The 24,430-nt window shown below is 41.0% G+C and overlaps 3 protein-coding genes across 7 annotated transcripts; 1 reads left to right on the forward strand and 2 right to left on the reverse strand.

Annotated features, from left to right (window-relative positions):
- Positions 1–1,268: 1,268 nt before the first annotated feature.
- zgc:112148 (uncharacterized protein LOC550424 homolog) lies at positions 1,269–5,779 on the reverse strand. Of its 2 annotated transcripts, XM_049561452.1 has the most exons (7): positions 5,706–5,779; positions 5,436–5,503; positions 5,210–5,354; positions 3,943–4,032; positions 3,256–3,381; positions 3,043–3,171; positions 1,270–2,945 (listed from the first exon to the last, which is right to left on the reverse strand). In XM_049561452.1, exons 1-7 carry the CDS (start codon positions 5,715–5,717, stop codon positions 2,919–2,921), a joined length of 597 nt encoding a protein of 198 aa, XP_049417409.1. In that variant the 5' UTR covers positions 5,718–5,779; the 3' UTR covers positions 1,270–2,918. The 2 variants fall into 2 exon arrangements, with proteins under 2 accessions (XP_049417408.1, XP_049417409.1); XM_049561451.1 differs by lacking the exon at positions 5,706–5,779 and having other exon boundaries at positions 1,269–2,945; positions 5,436–5,680.
- ush1ga (Usher syndrome 1Ga (autosomal recessive)) lies at positions 5,735–23,579 on the forward strand. Of its 4 annotated transcripts, XM_049561425.1 has the most exons (5): positions 5,789–5,805; positions 12,913–13,065; positions 18,160–18,613; positions 20,579–21,375; positions 21,511–23,579. In XM_049561425.1, exons 1-5 carry the CDS (start codon positions 5,789–5,791, stop codon positions 21,512–21,514), a joined length of 1,425 nt encoding a protein of 474 aa, XP_049417382.1. In that variant the 3' UTR covers positions 21,515–23,579. The 4 variants fall into 4 exon arrangements, with proteins under 4 accessions (XP_049417385.1, XP_049417382.1, XP_049417383.1 ...); XM_049561428.1 differs by lacking the exon at positions 12,913–13,065 and having other exon boundaries at positions 5,735–5,805; XM_049561426.1 differs by lacking the exon at positions 21,511–23,579 and having other exon boundaries at positions 20,579–21,379.
- On the reverse strand, positions 6,413–10,435 carry LOC125879493 (proton channel OTOP2-like). Its single transcript, XM_049561417.1, has 6 exons — positions 9,994–10,435; positions 9,769–9,905; positions 9,628–9,686; positions 8,856–8,998; positions 7,692–8,566; positions 6,413–7,604 (listed from the first exon to the last, which is right to left on the reverse strand). The coding sequence occupies exons 1-6, from the start codon at positions 10,427–10,429 to the stop codon at positions 7,434–7,436; spliced, it is 1,821 nt and encodes a 606-aa protein (XP_049417374.1). The 5' UTR covers positions 10,430–10,435; the 3' UTR covers positions 6,413–7,433.
- Positions 23,580–24,430: the final 851 nt, after the last annotated feature.

The following is a 24,430-nucleotide window of genomic DNA, read 5'->3' on the forward strand; positions in this document are numbered from 1 at the left end:
CGCAAACTTTGAATGGGCATATCTCATGCCCCGTATGTCGTTTAAACTTTGCACAGAGATGCCTCTCCTCATGAGGAACAAATTTGCCTGAAGAACCCATAACTTCCAGTTATATAGATTTTCCACCATTTTGAATTTTTGAAAAAATGATGACCAATATCTAAAGTTCCCTCTTGGCAAAAGTTGGAAAACTTACTAAAACTGAGCTTCTATAAGGCAATGAATATTGCAGAGGGCATGGCTCATCACATAAAGGTGTATAACATCTCAAGGGTTTCACCGATCACCACGCAACTTTGTAGGCATGTGACCACACATAATCTGAGGGGACCCCTCCATTATTGACCCCATCAAACAAAATGGGGGCGCTTTTCACTAAACTTGGTAGATAGTAGAACAGGACGCCTCAAAGTGACTGGAGAAATTTAACTCTAATTGGCAACTGGGTGGCGCTATAACAACAGAAAAATGCTTAAAAATGGCTAAAATGTGACCGATCGCTGTGGCTCCCCCTGTGGCCAAATGTTTGGTTTTATTCTAATTTATGCTATGACTAAGTCATGGTATGGTATGCTGTACATAATCACGGAAACTGTCAGTGTGTCATTCTGTCAGTCAGTCACTCTGTCTGTCCCACGTTTTTCTCCTCACTGGCGTGGTCAATCTATGTGAAACTGCATATAGGGATTGAGGAATGGCATAGGTAGAAGGTGACAAAGCTACCAATGGGTATGGACTAGTAACTTTCTATTGATTCAAAAATCAGAGATTTTATTCTTGAGGATTTTCTAATATTGAATGAAACCCTCCTCAGTACTTGTATTCCAAGATTTTTTGGGGGAATTGAAATCCATGGAATAAAGTGCACAATACACAATATATGTCTATACAATTACAAATACATGAAGGACAAGACAAACAAAATGATGTATGGGACTCAGAATCTGCTCAACACTGATGTAACTTTGTTGCCACCTAGTGGTTGAATCATTCACTGCAGACAGACTAGTGACCCTGATAAGTGTCTGCACAGCTTCTGATGAAATTTCAACCAGCTGGACTCTGTCTATGTTCTGGGATAATAAAAAGCTATATACAGCTTATGAGAGGTGATAATGTTAATTTTTAATTACATAATGTTTAGAAAATTAAACGTTTACACTTTGAACATAAACTACCAGAACTCACTTGTGACATAGTGTCTCATTTGGAATTACAGTTCAATATACAGTAGATAACATGATCACAAAAGCCACTAAACAGATTGACATTAAGAGCCATAAAAGACAGTTTTAAGTTCATTGTTGTATTTATCATTTTATTCTCTCAGAAAACACGATTTTCCAGAGACATTCAAGGTAAATGACCAGTTTTTATATAAAATCACACCCACACCTTCTTTCAAAACATGTCAAACTTAATAAACTTCTCCCAACCATACCTTCTTCTAACAAAATACAGTTTGATTAAAACAACATAAAGCAGTAGTATAAAGGTCCACAATCCAGGTTTGAATAATAGGCACAAAATGGTGACAAATATATATATTTTATCCCCAACAGCCCTTTTTATAACAGTATACAGTACATTCACAGATGCTGCCTGCAGGGCAGAGGCAGTCACAAAAGTGCACATTGCCTTGATCCGAGCACCATCAGGAACCAGGCATTTTAACATTACCTTCCTAAAGGGTAACTTCTGTATCTTCAAACCTGGACCCTATTTTCCCATGTTTTTGTGACTGAGTGATTAATGGAGACAACACATTCTAAAACCTGGTTAGTATTGAGCGACTGTGAAGTAGTCTGTAATGTAACCATTCAGGCATGTTTGCACCGTCAATTTACTGCTACTACAAGTGTTTATTTTTGCTACTGACAGGCTCAGAATTTCTTTCTAAGTGTCTGCCAACATTATGAAAATTATCCGTAGAGGTCGACCTTTTGGTTTAAGAGTAAGATTATTTTTGTTTAACCAGGAACAGCCCGGAAATTGCAATTGCCAAACCCACCAGACTCCATTTAAATTAACAGTAATTTTATCATCATAACACACACTGCATTCGAACTTGACAGAAACAAAATAAAACAAACAAAAACTGCTTTGATTTGTCTTTATGTTGTTCTGAAAATCACCAACTCTGGTTTGGTTAAAACTGATCCTTAGTTCAATCAGTTAGCTGTGAAAATATGCTGGTTCTATACACGCTAAAATTATTGTTTATTTACATGGAGTCTGGTGGGGTGGGCGATGGCGATGGAGATGGCAATTTCGGGGATGTTTCTGGTTAAACAAAAAGGATCTTCCTCTTAAACAAAAACATCTATCTCTGTAGTGATGCTTTCCACAATGTTGTTGTGTTGAGCCGTTCAGTAGCAAAAACAACTCCATAAATGGCCATAAATTGACAGTGCCATATGGCCTGCGTGGTCACATTGCAGCTTGCTTTCCCACTGAAGACTTGCTTAATACTGGACTAACTTCTATAATTGTAACTCCCATTAGGCACTGAGCCAAAAGAACATGGGAAAAAGGATGAAAAATACCGAGGTTACCATCCTGCTTTAAGATAAACGAAAGCCTATTGTGACAGTGGTTTACATTTCACAATTAGCTTGCATTAGTAACAAAAATACAGCTCTGTGTGCTCTGAGCTAATTGGCAATAGGCAAAACCACTGTATGGAATGTATTTTCAAAAGCAGCGATAGTGTATTTCAATTATTAGAAAAGTTTGGCAATTATTCATGAATTCATCAGTCGATGAATTCGGAGGAAGCCACATATACAAAATCAGTCCTATCAAAAACTTGAGTGAAATTGTAAGAAATCCACAACCCTCACAAAAGATCAACATGTATCATGTAAATATAACGTGTCCCATCACACTCCAGGTTTGTCGTCACTTGTCTCTCAACTTCAAGGATCTTCTGTTTTCTTCATTGCCTTTAATAAAAAACAAATAAAAAAAAATAAAAATGGAGAATGTAATGAATAATGCCAATCAGATGGAAGCAGGGATATATGATTAATCTTTACATACCTGTTTAAAAATCTGTACACCAAGATAGTTCTTTGCCATGCTGCTCAGGTCGGACTTCCCTCCCACCTTGCATCGCACATAGCCATACAGATTGGCCCATTGTAAAACCAAGCCCATGATTACTACAGCCTGCATGGCACAAACATGAACGAGACAATGAGCAGCTTGTTAGACAGAAATCAGCATTCATTTTCACGTAAACACTGAACTGACCAGCCATTTGATCTTGAACGAGATGATGGTGCTGAACACAAAAACGATCCAGAACATGGGGCACACGATAAGTCCGAGCCAGAAGATCTGTGACTCGGCGCTGGACGTCGTGCTCAGACTGTGTGTCTGTCGGGGAAAAACAGACAAGATTTCGTTTCATGCTATTGAATAAAAATCCATGATAAAAGTTATAGACTTTGGAAATTCATGTCAAATGTCTCCATTGTGCCGTATGATATTTCTAAGAGAGGACAATGCAGCTGTTTTATGTTACACTATCTTATATTGTGCAGTAAGGTCACGCGGCTACATTACACTGTAAAAAGGATTAACAAATGTGAGACTGGCACTTTAAAAAAATTGCTGCAAGGTGTACTGAGGCTGTGTAATTGTAGATGCACATACAGGAATGCAGTCACCTCTGTGCTACTTCCAACACCCCTGTATTTACTGAGATCCCTATTACTTCCTAAGAAGTGGTGCTGACTTGCTGCCAAGGTCACATTTAATTGTAAAAAGGAAATGCAATAAGGCTGTTTAGCTTACAAAGGATGTTGTTTTTACCAAATGTGCTTTTCACGGGAGAAACCTTTGTTAGGAAAACTATTCTTTTCTCTTGCGTTGAAAAGAATCCTGAGCAAATGCCCGCCGGGCTCTTAGGATTGTATCTGATGAGCATCTGCTTACCTTCCTTGACTCAAATACCCAGTGGCTCTTCCCATCTTCATCCACTTGATTCCACCACCGAAGGCCCACCAACAATCTGCCAGATACATTCTGGGGCAAAAAAGAAACACATCTGGAAATGAAAGCCTTCTACTTTGAATGAGTGCATATTCAGGCCAGAGAGGATGCAATGAATCTGCTTTTTTTTTTTTTTATAGATTTTAGCAATTACAGGACTCAACTGCTCACAACACTTCTGTAGCACATTCCTATCCATTCTATCTGGAGTACTGATCTGGGTGCACCACACTGCCTCTGATGTGACCCGAATTGGTGTACCATCCTCTGTCCAGGCCCCTTGGGGCTCCCACTGGGATGGTACTTTGATTTGATTTGACATGACACACACACACACACACACACACACACAACCCCAGATTTAATCTAACAAGGGACACGGAGATGCAAAGAGACAAAATAAGACAAACGTGGAATAAAAATTGTTAAATAAAAGAGACAGCATGTAAATGTAGTTAGTGTTGGGGGTAAGGCGTTAAAAAATTTACAAAAGAAACACGTTACAGAAATATATTATGCTTTAGCAGTAACAAAGTAACACCCCCATTCTCATCCAACTACACTGGCTTCCTGTTCAATACCGGACTGATTACAAAAACCTTCTGCTCACCTTCAAAGCTGTCCACAACCTGGCCCCCACCTATCTCTCTGACCTCCTTCCAGGAGTACACCCCCTTCCTCTCCCTGTGCTCTTCCTCTGCTGGTCTCCTGACTATTCCCACCTCACACCTCAGGCCCATGGGTGCTGCATTGCCCCCAGGCTCTGGAACCCCCTACCTCCACACATTCAATGGGCAAACCTGCACGCCACTGGACTTGAAATGAAATGTAAGCTGAAAAACTGGAGCTTTTGTGCTTTGTTCACCTGCTGTGAAACATTAGCCTCATCCGATTATAATGCCTAGTTGTTCTTCTGACGTCATTTTGGTGAAAGTAAAGCAAAAGTAGTGTAAATTGTGAATGGAATTTTGTGGAATTGATGATTCTGGTGAATGATTTGATGCTTTTCTTCATCCTGTGTGATTGTGAAATAAACATAGTTGGAGTTGGGATGAAAGAACTAATGTGAATGTGTCACCTTGGGATATTACAGTAGGAACATTCACTGTTTTTCTTCTTTTTTTTTTTTTAATTAAATGATTGTTTACTTGGGAACACAATTTCAGATTAACAGGAGTATATATATCCACAGTGGTGCACCTGACCTCACCTTGACAGTCCAGAAGTCACATGACAGCAGGAGGATGATGGTGACCATGCAGGCGATGAAACGACTGCTGAAGATGTCGCACAGTAAGTAGACCAAGATGGCACTTGTTCGGAAGAAGAGATGGAAGAATGAGGCCAACGGATGTCTGAAACACAGATTTTATTGTTTGTATTTGGTAACAGCGGGACCTTTAATAGAGCAATTAGCCATAACCACAAAGTAGCACCTTATTCTGGACTTTCTCAGCCCGACGTTACCGTCATCTTCGCCGAAAAGAGGCGCATCTTGGGAGTCCTGAGAAGATAAATACAACATTAGCAGATTAATGCTAATGCTAATCTGCCAAATTAGCTCTCTGTTTCCATCTTAGTTCGTCATTTCAATGAGAAATGTGTGAATATTAAAGTGAAAAATATCGATTCAGACGAGGTACACTACACTAAAATACAAATATGTGTCTAGGTGATCACAAATAATCATATTTAGCATCGTTCACCTGTCTCCGCATCTCCACACTTCCGGGTGACGTGGTTGTAAACAAAACCGTGTGCTGAGGACCCCGAGGAAGAGTGGCTTCAAATGTGCCTGACTAAAAGGTAAGCCTGACATATCTAGCACAACTAAATAGTAATTTATGTCGCATGTGATTGTTCCTGTGCTAATAAATGCTTTTATTTCAAGCTTCTAAGCTGGGAGCCACTTTTGCAAAATGACAGGAAACCAGGGGCCAGTTTATAAACATTACAATCTATCAGTTATTAATGAATTGCCTTTTTTTCAGCCTTTCCACGTTTACTGTCCTTACTCATCTTTGTCAAGAGGCAAATACAGAAGCAGCAGGTAGAATTAGAGGACTTTCTGGGCTTAGACTGGACTTCCATCTGGGGTGTCCGAGGTATCCACCCCTGGCTCATTGTCATGAACAAGCTCTACTTTGATGCTTTTTTTAGTGCACTGTGGTATCTTATTGACATTGAGAGTACAAAAGAAAAAAAAATTCCCCAGTGTGAATCAGTTTATTTTCATTGTTGGCACCCAGCTGCAAGCCGGAGTTGCCTCTGTGAGTTGAGTATCACTTTTGTAAGCTCTTCCAAAAGCTTTAGTTGGTTTCTTTAGTGCATTTAATTCATTGACTTGTTGCATAGTTTTTTTTTGGTTTTTTTTGTATTTCATATAAAATCACTCTGATAGATGCATAGGTAGATCAATTCTTTATTGTTATCGCCACGCAACTAAGTTGATAGTTTTTTTGGCACAGCATGGTAGCTCAGTTCAAAAGAAAGAGAGAAGATAAAAACAGACAAACAAACAAAAGCAAGCCACATGCACCATAAACCATAACAACAGTGCACACAAAATACCACTCAAATGGCACTTATTTCAGAAACTTGCACTTGTTCATTTTCATTTATGACAAAACTTGTTTTTTAACTAAATACAGCTTGATTAAAACAACATAAAGTGGTACTTTAATGCCCAAAATCCAGGTCGCAGCAATAAGGTAACAAAGCTATTTATATATAGGCTGAGCAGCATACAGTACAAAAAAATAATTATGGTTGCAACTAACAAATGATATTATTATCCATTTAGCTACAAATTCTTTTATGATTAAATAAGTTAAGTTAATAAGTTAATAGTCATTTGGTTTATAAAAATTTCCTGATGTCCATGAATTCAGGAAAAAATTCAGCAAAATTAAGTCTCTAAAAATAAAATAAAAACTGTGTTATATTTGCTTCAAAACTTTGCTTCAAACTAGATGCTAGCTAGAGCTGCTTTCAGACTTTGGTCTTTCAAATAAGCTACTATAGTTTTTTCATTAGGTCAACTACTACAACTGTGCATGCTCTTAATAATAATCACACTAGATAACACCTGGTGACATAATCATGCTCTCACTCAACTTATATATGCTTGCCTTTGTTTTGTGCATAAAGAGGCTGACGCATAAAACGAGTCATACAAGATTAGCTTCGCAACTCATTATTTTTTGACTTCTAAAAATAACATTTGGAGTATATTTACACTGTCACACACACACACACAGGCCACAACATCACAAGAGGCAACGTGTGACAAAGTGATGATATTCGTCAGTCAACATCTGCTTCACAATTTTATGGAGAAATAACAAAGCATCATCAAAACAAACTACGATTTATACAAAACAGCTTTATATTGTCAAAACAGTTGGCTGTACACGTCGGATGCCCCCGCAGCGTTATGTGAGCACAAAGACCTCAAACAGGCTGGCGACTGAGTGCATGCGGTAAAAGATGCCAAAGGGGAGTCCAACATTCACAACCGCAGCCCACATGTTGAATTTGTAGAATCCAGTTTCAGCATCGTGGTCGAACTGGGGTCGAGCACCGAATGCTGGCATGATCCACAGCTGTCACAGAAAGGAAGGAGAACAGGTTGAGTACTTGGTGAATTTTAGAACAGTGACTTTGAGCGTGTGAAGGAGAATGATACTCACTATGATGTTGCCCATCAGCAGAAATGCGCAGACCTCCTTCAACACCCGTCTCTTCCATGACAGTTTGTGCCTGTGCTCAGCCATGTGACTGTGCTCAGTCATGTGGCTGTGCTGGCTGTGTGTTGTGAGTACCGGGCTGGCCTTTGGGTCATTTTCTGATCGTTCAAGCATGCTCAGGTCTTTGCCCGATTGCAAAACGTATGGATTCGCAACCACAGTGATCGGATGCACCTCGTGCACCTCGTGGAAGGGCTCCCGGTGTAGACCTTCGATGATGAAAAGGTTCTGCAAGCCGAGTTGGATGATCATCAGGATAGCCCAGGTCAGGTTGAGCCTGTTCAGGTGGCCTTTGGTTCCGGTTGCAGCCATGGCAACGATGGTGAAATAGCTGATGATGAATTGCCCCAGCGAGGCTCCCACCAGCAGCCCCACATCCAGGTTGCGCGTGGGGTTCTTCTCAGACACGTGCTCCCTGTTTTCAAACTTGTAGACGGCACAGCCGATCACAGTGGACACAGACATCAGGGTCACTATCACTATATTCATGACAAAGTGCATCATCACTGCGTGGTCTTTCTCATCCTCATCACTGTCATCGTCACCCATTACCATCTCATACACGATGAAGGTTGCCAGACCTGCCACGACTAAGAGAATTCCTGCCAGTGGGCCAAAAAATACATCCTTGGGACGGAACTTGAAGTGGTGGTGTCCGTGTTCTTCTGTCAGTCTGCCCACATTTTTCCACATGACGTATGCCATGGCGGAGGCAAAGAGACTGTACTCGATGTTGAAGGGGTACAGATAGTAGTATGCATTTTTGAAGGTGCTACATGAACCGTGGCTGCACTTGCACTTATCATCTCCGTAACCAGCTGTAAGACAGGACGGGGCACAGGGAGACAAACGTGTTATGGTTTGTTTAGGGTTGCAGCAGTAAACTGTGAAACTGTATACTGTGGTAGGAAATTGACAGTTATGATACCGTGTACATTTGCTTATCTATGGTTTACATTCCTTTATGGTTCATTGTAACCAATAATAATACTTATGCAAACACCGTAATCCTGAAACTGTACGAGATGGTTATCCGACCATGAAATTCTCGTACTGTTGCAGCCCTTGTTGTGTGGTATTATACTGACTGCTATCTGCTTTAATTACCTTTAGAGATGTACATTTTTCGTCCATGGATTTTAGTTTCGTTCTCCGGATATTCAGGAAATGTCGTTTGGTGAACGGACTCCTCAGTGACCAGAGTCATCCACACGACCAGATTTGTGGAGAGGGTGAGCATCAGCCCACAGCTAAATGGTAACACCAGAGGGAAACAAAAGGAAATAATGATCAGAGACAAAAACAGTGTACAGGAACTTGAATCATCTGCTTTAATGTCAGATTTTAATCTCATATTTATACTGAATATGGGCGCTGACCGAAACTGGTGTATTACAATTTTAAAAAATGGTAACAAATTAAAGTCATTTAGGCAAAAATGACAAAAAAAACACAATTTCCAGCTTTTTGATATATTAAATATGATGTGAATACTTAATGATTTTCTTAGATTGAATAACCACATTGTGATAAGCATTTTACACTATTTTCTGCAATTTTACCAACTAAATCATTCATCAACCAATCAAGAAAATAATTAGATTAACCAATATTAATCTATTGCAGTTAACTGTAATACAAACAATATAATAACCACACGTTTTACGGTCTGCACATAAAGAGAAATGTATGTAAACATCAGTAATGTGGCTGCAGCTCTAGTATAAATATACTCTCAGTTGTCTAAGTTACTCTCAATTTCTCGGGGAACAAATGTTCAAGGGGAAGAGTTCATTTATAAGTATCAGATAGATTCCCTCAGGGAGTGGATGCTTACAAAGACAGCAAGTGATAAAAAGGGAATCCATTCATCACCAACCGTGTAATGTTCCTTTGTAGCTGCACACAGTCTTTGGCGTGGATCCACAAAAAGAATGTCTGCAAATCGATTGCACAAACATATGAATATTTTGCAACGATAAAAGCAATTATTTTTGGGAAATTTCTCTGTGATAGGTACCTGCACAATTATGAAAAGAAGTTGCACCACAGGGAATGCAACTTTAACACCAGAGTCGCAGTGAAGGTAACCCACATAGCTGGCTATCTTGAAAATGTCCATGATAATACTAAGCAGTCCAAACAGCACAAGTCCACCTGAAGGAGCAAGAATTAAAACCATGAAACTATTTCAAAATGATCTGTTGATTAAAAAACAAATTCTGAACTTTTTTTCTTCACTTACCCCTGAGCCACACAGGTCCAGCATGACCATCCTTGTAAACAATAGCATTTTCTGTCCTGGCTGTATAGATGACATAATAAATCATCCAGATGGAGGTGAGGAGGATGATGATGATGAGGAAAACCTGCAGGTCAACGCTGCTGATCTTTACATTATTGTAGGCGCTGCCGCTGACCAAGGCACAGCCCAGGATCAGAATGTTTACACAGATGATCCCAGACACCATCCATCCCCAGTTGTGACTCCGCTCCCTCGCTGCTTCCATGGAAGGGATGTTCAGGTCAGGTTCACATATGCTCGCCGCTCGGCTCGGTGCGTTGATGTTGTTGGACAGGTGGGCCTCCTCTGTCTCCTTCTCTTTGGCAGTCATCCTGCATGGTTCACAGGGATCGCCATCGTTCAGACAGTGGCACGGATAACCAGTGTTCAAACACATCCTTCCTCTCCCTAAGCTTGGCTCACATCTGCACTATATACTGCATGTGGTTTCATATGAGACATTACAGGTTTAACAGCTACACCCACTCATTGACTTCTTGTAAAGGCCGATCCCGCCCAAGCAAAACCTTTCCATGAATACAAAATCAGCATAATTGTCACCCTGTTGGTGCTAAACAAAACCTTCCCTTTCCTCCTCTTGGCAAGCAATGCATGTTAATGGTGCTGTAGTGAGTGAGAATCCACAAACACGTTTCCTGTGCATTAGCAGTGTTATTTTCTCTAGGTAATTAATCCACACTTTCCTTCTGCATCTCTGATAAAATCAGGAGTAACATCAGGACAGGTGAAATATAATCAGGTAAAAGTAGCTCTTGTCAATTTAGCAAACAATCAGACAAAGCAGCGACCTTTCAATAATGACGGAAAGGTTTCAGGACACCTGTAAACCTACCTGATGCAGTGTGTTTCTGAGAGGCAGTCTGAGCTGTCGTGGCTTTTATACGCCTCCAAAACCCACGGTGGTTTACTGTACAGTCATAAATGTCAATAAATCTGTTATGAACAACACCATATTATCACCAAACACAGGGTGTTTTGCACAAAATATTCATGTAAAGTTCAAAAGATGTTTCCAGGAAAAACCTTTAATCACAAATTCCAAAATACCAGAAACCGGTTCCTTTTCAGATAAACAGCAATTTTTTGATATTATACAATACATCTTCTACGTCTTAACAGCATGCACAAAATAAACCTAAGAGGGACAACAAAACTGCATGTGACATTAGATATCATTTCCTCATCATCTTTTTTTTGCAGTTATAAATACTTTAGAGGCTCTATGAGTTGTCTTGTCCCATTTTCCTGCAGCTGACCACATGCAGCTACGCCTCAAAACTTAAACATGATCTAAATTCTCTAAATAGGCGGAGCAGGTGTTAGTCGCTTATCTTTTTTTGTTTGATTCACTGCTTGGAGGGAATACTTTCAGTTCTTTAATGCTATTCATGGCTCGATGAAGTGCGGCTTCTGTATCTTATCTCTGTGAAACGCCCGAGGGGTCGTCCATGAAAAGCCTGGCCATTATCTCTGCCTATTGTTGTGGAAGTTTCAATTGGTTGAGAGCTTCAGTCCGGTGCCTCTGGTGCAACTATGCTTATTTCAGATCGATACTTATTTGTGGAATGGCCTACAGGAGGGGATCAGGGAAACCATCGCATTGTCTTCCTCTAAATCTCTATTTTAGGCTTAATTTTGATTTTTTTTTTACTGTTGTTTCATCCTCTCTTGTTGCATTTATCATTATATTTTAATAACTGTTTGCTTATTTCCCTTTTAATTGTATGTAAAGCGCCTTGTATCTTGCTTTGAAAAGCACCTTAGGCCTATAAATAAAGGTATTATTATTAGTAGTAGTATTAGTATTACCATAGTTTAGAAGATTTATGCCCTTTCATCGGGGTGGGGCTGACAGCAGAGGTATTGCAACACTCTGTGGCACTCGTGAATTCGTCCTTTCTCTGCACTCATGTGTCTGAGCTGTAAAACTTACCAGCAGTGGAAAGTTTAAAGTGAAAACAATGGCTGATTCAAAAGAACTTGGACAAACAATGACACCAGAATGGCTCTGGCTCTTCCCCGTGTTTCACAATGAACAAAGTGCTCCAGTAATGCTTACACATCCTGAAATGCTTGTGCTAACTATTTCCTGAACAAGTTTATGTAACCTAAGTGCTGTGACTATTTTTGGCTTGACAATTATTCCTGGGTGAGGAATGAGAGAGGAAAGGAAAGGTTTCAGAAATGTTTTCAGATTTATTAAAACATAAAAAATGTGTAAATGTTCTACCAGATCAGAGGTCCATGGGAATATGACTTATATGTAGTCATTGCAGAAGGCACCAAAGAGGTGCAATATGTTCCACAGCACCTCATACATCCTCCAAAATGACCATACAGTTGAATGAACACACCTCTAAAACAACCCTTTTCAAGGTGGAGTTTATTGCAGGATTCTTGCATTACAGTACATCACTTTAATTCTATGTGCTTAACAAACTGGCAACTATAATGTCTTTTTAATGTGATTACTGAGAGCCTCAGACACACACAGGCTTGAAATGAATGGTGGCATCATTAAATAACAGTAATAACTTTAATTTCTCTGAGATAAACTAGCTGTTTGTGGGCTTATTGTCATTTTGGGGGGATTTCTTGTGTGTCTGTGTTGGACCACCTCGGCCACCGGGAGCACTGTTACCCACACGGTGCGCACCGTGGCGTCCCTGGATACCACCGACGCGCTCCTGCGCTGATCAGGAGCCACTGGCTGTGAGGGAACTGCGGGACTAAGAGGCACCTCAGCCGGTCTGCTCCCACTCCCATCGCCGCATAACGACGACGATGGTGGTGGTGATGGTGTTGATGAAACGGAATGGAGTCGAGCAGGGTGGATTAATTCTTCACCATGAATGACAGGTACCACAAGGCGGCCCGGGACGGCTACCTGGACCTGCTGAAGGAGGCGACTCGGAAGGATCTGAACGCGCCGGATGAGGATGGCATGACGCCGACGCTATGGGCTGCTTATCACGGCAACCTGGAGGCTCTGCGGCTGATCGTGGCGAGGGGGTGGGTAGCGAAACTTTATTGGTTGCTGCATGACTTTCGAGGGCGTGTGCGCACCACGGTGTCCATCTTCAGCCACTCGTCTTGGGTATTGAAACGCAAAAGGGACTTATTTTACTATTGTCCGTCTTGCAATCAATTTGCAGTGTCAGATCGGGCAGAATGAGGCAAACAATAACGAAAAATGATCCAATTTAGTAGAAATAATAAGGTAAAACAATCTTTAAATACTCAAACTACTTAAAGAGAGGCATTTTGCATTTAAACCGCACAAAGTCCAGCTACTCAAGTAACAATATACCACTGACAATGTAGGTCATCGTTTACAGAGTCCAGCAATTAGGCTATTGTAGTTGAACATACCAGAGGACCTGGGATAACTACACAGAATCCTCAGGCTTTGCTCCTGGACAAGAGGAGCACTTTGAATCCTTAAAGTGGGTCAAATTTAAACTGTTTCAACATTTGACAGCAGTCAAATCCTAAATGCATTCTTTTAGCCTTAAATTTGATGACTTTTCCTTAAAGTGACCACACAAAAATGGAAATATTTTAAACATGTTATACTTTTATACAGCTGCCATTAAGTTTTGGACATTGCGACTCTTCTAGGTCAAATTGTAACCTATTGACATGGGTTTTAGATCCACCAACTTGGGCCAAATCAATGAAATCTCTTTCATCATTTCAATCTTGAAACTGTGAAAGTTTAGTGCCATGTCTTTGCATTTTAAATATATTTTTAAGGCTTTTTGGTTTGGTTGATAGGATGGTTTTTGGAATGGGGGGGCGACATGCAGCAAAGGCCATGGTTTGCCCATGTGTGTATTTTTTTTTGTAACAGCAGGGACCTTGTCACTTGTTCCCACCACATTGTCCCAGGTTCCTATCGAGACAGGCACCTGTTGGTCTTATATAATAGCTAATGCATCATCATTCATGGTGCACATAAGGAACAGAGGCCAAAGCATGCCTTGACACTGTCCCCATGCACCTGCAATGTGACGAGATAATCTCAAAATAAACACACTGACATCCATCAGTTCCCAGCTAACCAACAGAGCTCAGAAGCATAATGTAAAGGAACCTGACTGAGATCATGGCAACAAGACTTACTGTCCAAATGGTCATTGATATGTTCTACCGAGTACAGCAAGGAGAGAGTGGGGACAGTGGTTGATGGTTGCAATGGTTACTAGTGGTTATATAATAAACCCCGAAGCAGAGCAGCAGCACTCCAGAATATTCTTGACATTTTCATTTATGATGGCTGTTGTGTTTTCATGTCTTAGGTTAAATAGGACATGACAGTGTGCAACAGTGGATGTTTATTCAAAATAACAAGTAGTGTAAAACCTTAAAATACACTCTTCCTGCTCTATGGAACAGAAATTTAGGATTAATCACCCATTTATTAATGTCAGTCAGACTGATTGGGCTTAATGTGGTCCATACTGTGAAGGTATAGAATATGAAAAGTATTTAATGGTTAACTAAACAACCAGTTTGGGAGGTGCCTGTTTGGTGATATCAAAAAAATGTTGGGGTAGACACTGTATTTTCAAGATGAAAAATATTTCTGCGCATGATGTTAACAGGCCTGTACCCACCATTTCAGGGACATCTTCTTTTTTTTGCATCATATATTCTACATTTTTCCTACATTTCTTTCCGACCTTCACAGTTAAAGCATTTTAAATCGATTAATCACACATTCACCAGATATTTTCATAACTATGTAACTTTATTATCACTATCTAAAAGAGGATTACCAATATGTCATAGCAGGAGATGGTGAGTCATTTTCAAAGGCACACAGAACCATTAACTGTGTATCTTTCACACCTCTATGCCATTTAACATGATAACACAGTTCAAGGTCAGCTGATAACAGGAGCACCTGTCATTAAAGTGCCTATACATGGGATAAGTCATAGAGATATTGCTGTGGCAAGTACTGTTCATCAAATGCTCTGCAGTCCTGCACTCAGTGACAGTATAACAACTCCAGCGTCTACATTGGCTCATGAAATAACTTTAAAACATAAGTTATAACTCACTCCTAATCACGATCTGTTATGTAACAGGGAGCATTTCAGTACTTTTTTGGGAGATGGCTATATGGAGAGGCTGTAACCTATCATTACATAAGTGCTGATTTTATATCATCAGATGCAAAACTCAAATGAGCAGCAGATATGATAATTTTAGGAGACTGTGCCACGGTATAAATGCTCGCCTTGCTTCAGCAAAGTGTGCAAATCTGATTGGTCGTCACGAACAGCCCACCCCTCGTCATTTCTGGCTGACCTGGTTTGCTTGTCAGCCAGAAAAATGGGCCCCATTATGAATCTGCTTAATTGAGGAAAGTTTGTGAGAGACTTGCTGTGAAAGTGAGTCGACATCTTTCATCTGTGTTTGGTTTGCTGAATGCAAAATACCACACATGAGGAAAGTTTTTTTTATTAGAACATACAGGCAACAAAGTGTGCAAGCTTCCTCTGCTATACATGATAAAAAGAAATTCACCATTTCCCACAGAGTACATACAGACAAACTCTGGAGGCATTCAGCTGCCAAGGACATAGCGTGCTTCTATTGATAGCAAAAACATAAACTTCTGATTGACATGAGGTACTAAAATTAAACTGTAATAGCCGCCATAATGTTTCACAGAAGCACCAAACGTGTGAGACCCAGAGATATAATGAAGAGAAGTTTAACGCTGCTTGACAGTTTCATGGGAAAGTTGCCATGCAGTGCTATATTTGGCTGGTATATTGCACTGGGCGGGCTGCAGTAACATCAAGCTGTCAGAGGAAGTGAAGACGCGCACAGCCATAATGTGATAAAGAACGGGGCGAGATTAGTGGGCAGACCTATCACCGCTGCGGTCAGCATTTTACGGGGACGGACATAAATTATGACACATAAAGCTATCATGCAAGATGGTCTCTACCTACAACCAGCATATTGCATAATCTAAGGGTGATAAATATTTCTTCTAAAAATAAAAATTGACTAATTGCTGTTTATCTTTTGACAGCAGTTCATAGCATTGTATGCTTCTTTGTGTATTTCAGCATAAGGTTATCAGTGTAACTCCTCTTTCTTGGCTGTTTGCCACGTACTGTCCATCACGCTCTGATGACATTTGGACTCGACTATGCACTGATCCTAAAACTGCCTTTTCTTTCTGACCGTTTAAAACTAATCCTGTCTGGACAAAAGAAGAGCAAGGGGGCTGAAATCAGAGTGGGACTTTGCTAATCGCTGCCCAGGTTGGGCCCAGCAGATCTGACACACATTCCCTGAGAAAACCTTACAACACAATCCATCAATTATACATTTGCACTTCAACAGTAGCTTCACGTCTATCGTATCAAATATTCAGCAGCCTGTACGTGGCTGCATTGGAAGACAGAGACAAGACACAAGACAGCTCAGTAAACATGCCATCTCAGGGGGTGGGATACAACCAGATGACTCTAAACTGAAAAAACTAAATGTCACATTACCACTATTTAGTGGTGTTGGCCACAAACAAGCTGTATACCGTTAAAGAATCCTGAACATTATTATCAGTAAAATACTTGATGGAATACTAGTTTGGACAACATTTTAATAATGGGCCACAGATGGATTATTAAATGGGTCTACTGGGTACAGGCCCAGGGCCCCCACGTGTCAGACATGCCCCTGGCCTTCACCTGCAAGTTGTTATTCAAATTGATATGTACGGACCAGCAAGAGACACAAAATGACCACTAATAGATGCAAGGGAACTACCAAGAGACACATATTTACTACAAAAGGGCTAAAACAACCACAAAGAGACACCAAATGAATACAAAGAAATACAAAACAACCACAAGAAGACATAAATCGACCCTAAAACACACAAAATAACCAAAAAGAGACAAAATGACTGCAAAGAGACATAAAACGATCACAGGGAGACACAAAATGACCTCAAAGACACACAAAATGATTACAAAGCAACACAGAACAGACACAAATAGACACAAAATGACTGGAGAGAGACACAAAATGACCAAAAAAGACACAGAAAGACTTCAGAGACACACAAAACAACCACAAGGAGACAAAGTGACTTCAACAAAGAGACACAAAACTACTACAGGAGACAAACAACCACAAGGAGACAAAATGACTACAAAGAGACATACAAAGACCACAAGGAGACACAAAATGACCACAAAGAGACAAAAGACAGCCAAAAAAGACAGAGACAAAGAGAGACAAAACCACCACAAAGTCTATGACTCTTGCTCCTGTTTAGGAAAGGTTGTGGGGCCTTCTGCATATCTGTGCCCCAGAGCCCTTTGTCTTATAATCTGCCCATGTAATGAGCCATCAAATGGGCCTTCATAGATTTACATGCCAGGCTTATGATGGGAAATAACAGTAAGAAAGTTCCATGCATATCTGTCCTCCGCATCATCAAATCAGTCACTGAATGTTTTGACTTGAGGAATTCAGCGTGACATCACCAGCCATGCACAGTCGCGCTTTTGGAGTCAGGCACAACCTATTCGGCCTCCCCTGAAACTGGAGACAGGTAGTGTAGCAGTGGTGCTGGCAAGCCTGTGGTCATATTACAGACAAGGCAGCGACAGTGCAGCACACACAGAGGTAACCTTAAGGTCGTGGACTGTCAGCCAAGGGTTAATATTGCTTATAGTTTTAGTTATGGCCCCTGCGTAGTGGTAAATCCCTTTAACTGGTCGTTTTAATCAGACCGTCCTATTTGCTGATTGGTCAGAGCATTTTAAAAAAAGAATTTGTTGCGTACAGAAGATCTATGGCTGGTGTTCTGAAAGGGCAATGTGGTGTTTAGACTATAAATTATTAAATAAGGCCCCATTAACAACCCACGGATGGCAGGTCAGTGCTGAAAACATAATCAAAAAATCACATGCTTACTCATGAGTGAGTCATCTGAACAGAAGGCCAAAGAGGCAACCGGTATCCATAACCTTACTAACAGTCTGAACAAGAGACGAAAATATTTATGTAGTAAATGTGATACAAAGTCAAAACGCTGTATCTAACATATTTTTTTATGACCCACAGAGGAAACCCTGATAAGTGTGACATATGGGGGAACACGCCGCTCCACCTGGCAGCTGCCAATGGTCACGTCAACTGCCTTTTCTTCCTGGTGTCTTTTGGTGCCAACATATGGTGCCTGGACAACGACTACCACACGCCGTTGGACATGGCCGCCACAAAGAATCACATGGATTGTGTCCGCTACCTGGATGCCATTGCTACCAAGCAGACAGGCCTCAACACGAAGCTGGTCACCAAGATGAAGGACAGGGCGTTTCGCGATGCTGAGCGGCGGATCAAACAGTGCGTGAAGATGCAGAAGAAGCACCACAAACGCATGGAGCGGAGGTTTCATAAGGAGACCTCTGAGGCCTCCGCGTCAGATGTCATGAGTTTTTCCAGTTACACCAGCAGCTCTCTCAGCCACAAGCTGCACAACTTCAATGCAGCCACTGTCAGTGTGCCATATTCTCAGGTCAGGAGTTTTTATATGTCCCAAGTCTGTTTGTTTTGCAGTTTTGTATGGTTCATGTTGCCAACCATAGACTGCAGGCTATGTAAAGATGGACAATATGTGTTCTCTTCTTCCCACTGTACAAATGAAAGCCCAAATATCCCGGATATGGGCGTGGTCATCAGATGCTGGTGACGTTATTTGTAGCCAGAGTCTGTGCAGTAGTGATAAGGGAGTGGAGCTGTGGTACTGAGCTCCCACCCATACACTCGCCTGAGTCAACCATAATGTCATACTCCCTTTTTAAAGCATCAAAGAACTAATTAAAACCAAACTTATCAGAGACTCTTGAACATACATCAGCGTGATAAGATCAACCTAAAATGACAGAAATGATCACATTTATTTGACATGATTACTTTGATCTTTTAATTTGTCTCATTTCCTGTTCACTAACCTGGAGGGTGCAGGGTCTATGACCTCATCTGCAGCCAGTCACGAGGGGTTATTTTTACTTCAGTTTTGACGAGCTGTCATGTCACAGGTTTTCAGTTTCCTTCTCGTAACTGTATAACATGACAAGACTAAGCTTAATTTCTACATGGTCACAGTGACACTGCAAAAATAATTAATATTTAATGTTTAATAACTATCTTATATAATGTTCACCATCTTAGTTTAGCATGTTAGCATGCTAACATTTGCCAATAAGCACCAAACGGGAAGTACGACTGAGGCTAAATGGATTGTCACTGGCTTTAAAAGTATTTGGTCATAAACCAAATTATTGGACAAATGGTAATTTTGGCCAGATGATAATGTGAGGGCTCTGACACACCAAGTCGACGGTTAGCCATCGGTCAGTGTCGGGACAATGGTGGGCGTATGTTCTCCTATTTTTTGCAGTGTGTCCCGTAGGGCTGTCAAAATTGCTCAAAAATGACGTTCGAATATTCCTTCTAAAAATAACTTCAAACCATTCGATTTTTTTTTTTCTGCATTATGTCCACAAGAGGGCAAACTAATACAAGGAAACATAACTACTTTTAGGTATTTTTATTTCAACATAAACATCTTTGAAAACATGTACATACCTACACATTAAAACACATAAAACAATTATCTATAACATTATGTTACAAACGACCGCGGACCTCTCGCTCGCCCTCTCTGACCCATCATGCAGTGCGTTCAGTGCAGTGGCCCAGGCCAACGCCCACTCGCAAAGAGGACAGCTGCGCATTTAAATTCAAATTTAGAATATTCGTTGACAGCCCTAGTGTCCCGCACCATTGGCACTAGCCGGCCCCTGCCTGCTATTTTTCGCCAGATTCAGCATGTTGAAATAGCGACCGAGACAGCAGAGCCCGAATGAATGAAATCACTCTGATTGGTAGTTCAGTTCAGTGCATGAGAAGAGAAGAGGACGTGAGGAACGCAAACAAATGACTAAATTCAAGGGGGCATGAGATAAACTTGTTATATAAGGTAAGATTATGTTTTTAGCCATTGAGTTCTTCAGCAGAAACAGTTCATAATTGTTTGTGTTATCAAATAGTGCACAGTAAATATAGTCTGCTGTCTTAACATCGGGTTGCGCTGTTAATGTGCTAACTGGCTAACTAGCGTCTTAAGCAGAAAAGTAAAGGGATTACCAAAGTTAGCACAATTCATCTGAACCTCTGTACAAAATTTCAGTGCAATCCATTCAATAGTTAAAAAGACAGATCTTTAAAAACAAGAATGTCAGCTGGATGGAAGTCACATATCACCAAAGTCAGTATTTATCTTCTGGGGCCCATGAATATCTGTACCAAATTTCATGACAATCCGTCCCGTAATTGTTGAGATATTCCAGTAATGGGCCTAGTTTATGAGTCTATCTATCTATGAGTCTATCTGTCTCAAAGCTTTTAACACTGGTCACTAGTAATCTAACCCTTTGATTTGTGATTGTAATTGCTGTTATTATTCATGTCTTGTTAGGCTACCCTCCACGCCACAAACCGAGGGAAGACAAAGATCCAGAGGAAGCTGGAGAAGAGGAAACAAGGAGATGGGACCTTTAAAATCTATGAGGATGGGAGAAAGAGTGTACGCTCCCTCTCTGGACTTCAACTGGGCAACGATGTCATGTTTGTCAAACAGGGGACTTACGTCAACCCAAAGGACCGTGGCCGCCGCAACATTCGTGACATGTTCCCCAGAGACAATTACGATGCCATTTCACGTGCCATGAGCGAGCCGGACCTCCACGGGCCCGATGTGGATTACTCTGAGATCAGCACTGACTCAGGACATGATTCCCTGTTCAACAGGCCTGGTCTGGGCACCATGGTCTTCAGGAGGAACTATGTAAGTGGGGGGATGTTTGACCTCGGTGGTCGGGATGACGGTAGTGCGGACCAGTCAGGCAATAATGTGCGTTTACGCAGTCGGTTGCAGCAATTCCCGAGTGCAGATGAAGACAGTATAGGAAGCGCGCGCAGCCTGCAGGAGAGGAACGTGGAGGAGCTGCCCTGGGATGAAGTCGAATTAGGACTGGACGATGATGATGAGGCTGAAACCAGCCCTCTGGAAGTCTTCCTCGCCACGCAGAGCATGAGTGACTTTTTCTCCATCTTTAAGAGGGAGAAGATCGACCTCGAAGCACTGCTGCTGTGCTCTGACCACGACCTTAAGAGTATCCACATCCCCTTAGGACCGAGGAAAAAGATCTTAGATGCCTGTAAGAGACGCCTGGAAACCATAGAGGACCCAGACTGCATCGAGGACACAGAACTGTAAGTGAAAGGATTTTCAGTTCTACAGTGTCGTCAGAAAGTATTTGTTCATGTAGCTTGTTATGATGTCTTTGTACTCCAGCATAAACCCTTTTCAGTTACAGTTCCTCCTCTTGTCTTCATTCTATCCTGCAGATAATACAAGTTGTTGTAGACGGTCCCTCTTGCTGTGTGCTCATCCACGCTTAAAGGTCAGTGGAGCATTGTGGAATGAATGTCACGTATGGACAGAAAGGATGTAATGATTTACCTCTCCTGGTACATCCATGGTCACAAAGCAGAAAGGACACTGTCAAGATGAATATGTCAAGCAAGAAGAGACGAGCCTGAGACAAATTCTTCACAGGATTCTTTCACTGCGTCTTGTTAGCCGCAGCAGGATCCCTGCAAATATCTCTGTATTTCGCTGGTTGGAGTCGCCTGCACTGCAAGGTTTGACAAACTGAAAGACAATTATCAGAGTGAAATGCTATATGTTCACTGTATTGATCAACGGAGAGTTGATTGTGTCGCCTAACCGTGTTTGCCCCTATGGGGTAAATCCTACCCCCTCATGTGCCTGCATTGCTCGTGCCTGTGCATTTGCTTAAAAGTGTCTTTTGTCATGAATACCTTTGACATTAACTTTATTATAGCATTATTCTCTGTGTAAATTCCAAGCAACACTTTCACCACTTGAGCCACTCGACTGTTTCCTCACTCACAGGCTACGTTCACATTTCACAGCTTAATGCTCAATTACGATTATTTCCCCAGATATGATCTTTCTGCCTAGACTGTTCTCATTCATGCTTGAAGTGACACATATCTGTGTGAACAGATATCTGCCCTGAAATGCCTCACATGCAGCCACTAACATGGTTAGTGGTTGCATGACATGCACATTGGAACTACTACAAAAAGCATCACATTTGTGATACAGGCACTGAAATGCAAGCTTAATCTCTCAAATGATTGCCATATTCTGCATAATAATTAGCCACGTGCGTCTGCTTGGCAAAGTAGCCTATGTGGTGTATTTTTGAAGATCCTGACCTTCGGAGCAATGGGTGTTTAGGAGTGGTGGGGCCGTGATGTGGAGGGTTTAACGGAGGAACAATTCCTCTGTATGTTAGGATGTCCAGGACTTCATTCCATTCATCCGGTACATCTCTGTCAGTGCCTTTCGTCAACGCTGTCTCGGCATGCTGTCCCAATTATGAAACGTCTGCAGTTGGGCTCTAATGACTGATGACTGGAGCAGGCTACCGCAGCCTTCTGTAGTTTGGATGTACCACTCCAGCACTGTTTGGTGTGCTATCTGCGCCTACACAGTAAAGTATGACGTAAACCCATGGTTGTATGGAAAAACACACATGAATTCCAATATCACCGTTCCCGCGTTGGTTGCATGGCTAGTGATCAGATATGTATCGGATTTAGGACCACATATAAAAGTGGCTCAGATCTTATTGGAAAATATCTTATTTCTGTGTCCACACTGCTCTGAAAAAATCAGATCTGCACCATTTGAGAGTGAAAACAAAGGGGATTTGGGCCACATTTGCTTGTAATGTAAACGTAGCCATACTTAATCTCTGTACATGTTTACACACAGCAAGCCGTGTCAGTCCAAGTGTGGCTCACTGGCAATGCAGGCCAAGCACTCATTGAGATTACTCTAGTATTGTGAAGTATATGAAAATACAGTATCCTTAGATAATTTTATAATACACAAAATAACATGTTGCAGTTCTGTATTTTGCATGTTCTATCCATACACTAGGAAATTTGTAACGTCAGTGTATCACTCATATGAGTCTTTACAATATGAAAGTCTTCCAGTTGTTTGTATCCTGTAGGTTTATATGTCATAGTAATAATAATAATAATCTGCACAGACGCACATGTTGATGTTTATTATCTCAACTTTTTACATTTAGGTGGACCTTTAATTTTAAAAAAAGCTGTAAATTACTAACTAACTAATATATGTATACATTTTGCTTTCTTTACTGCACTCTACTTACTTTATTTCATGGGTCAGATTGAAGATATGCAGAATACACAGTAAGATGTGCCTTTATAATGTGGAGCCATGGTTAACACTGAGGGATCCTCTGCGGGAGAACCTAATGTTTTTAATCGTGGCCTACTTTTTGGGGCAAATTTGTTCCCTTCTTAATTTCCACCAGAATCACACACATAACATTTAGACCATGATGTCAGAGGATAGAATGTAATTGAACAATTAAATATGAAAGAAAATGTGTCTTTTGTTGTTGTTTTTTGAAGATTTTTTAAAGTATAAAGTAAATGAAAGCTGACTCATCAATGAACCAAACCCATATATTCATTGAGTTCCTACTTACACACAGTGTAACTAATATGCTCTGTTTGTATATAAGCATAGTTTTAACAGGTCAGTTAACATCCTGTCTCAGTCATTACCTGTTTACTAAGAAATCATTTTACGCCTCTGTCAAGACTTTGGTATGTGTGTGTGTGTGACGGAGACAAATGTGAGCAGAAAATACTTGTTTTGGCATCTTCAGCCAGTCATAATCCTCACATGCTGCTCACACACAGAAGACAGGCGTCATTGTTGCCGCAGTGCTCCATGACACAAAGTCAGGAAGTAGATAAATGCCGTTGTCTGGAAGCTCCATGCCTCTTTCATAACACTGTTATCAGAAGGAAACACTCTAAGACTCTCCCACATGGGTCTTCTAGCAGCACTAAAGTATCCATATTCTAGTCTGATGATACTATACTGATGTTTTTAGTAATTAATCAGCCTTACTAGTGACAGAACTGAGACACAGCTATTTTCTTAGCAACATTACTGTTGATATAAACATTTAAACCTGACTTTGCCAGAGAATGTAACATCAGTAAACATGCAAGGTCATTACTGAAAAAGAGGATGTTCATTTCCCTCCCAGGCTTAGTCACAATACTCTCGTCATTTCCTCCTCTCGTCTGAGGAATCTAAAGTGTCTTGAGCGTAGTGTGCATGGCACAGAGTTAAACAAGGGAGGGGTGAAAAATGAGAATGCTACAGCTGGCTGAGTGC

Source organism: Epinephelus fuscoguttatus, linkage group LG19 (genome assembly GCF_011397635.1).
Source record: "Epinephelus fuscoguttatus linkage group LG19, E.fuscoguttatus.final_Chr_v1".
NCBI lineage: Eukaryota > Metazoa > Chordata > Actinopteri > Perciformes > Serranidae > Epinephelus > Epinephelus fuscoguttatus.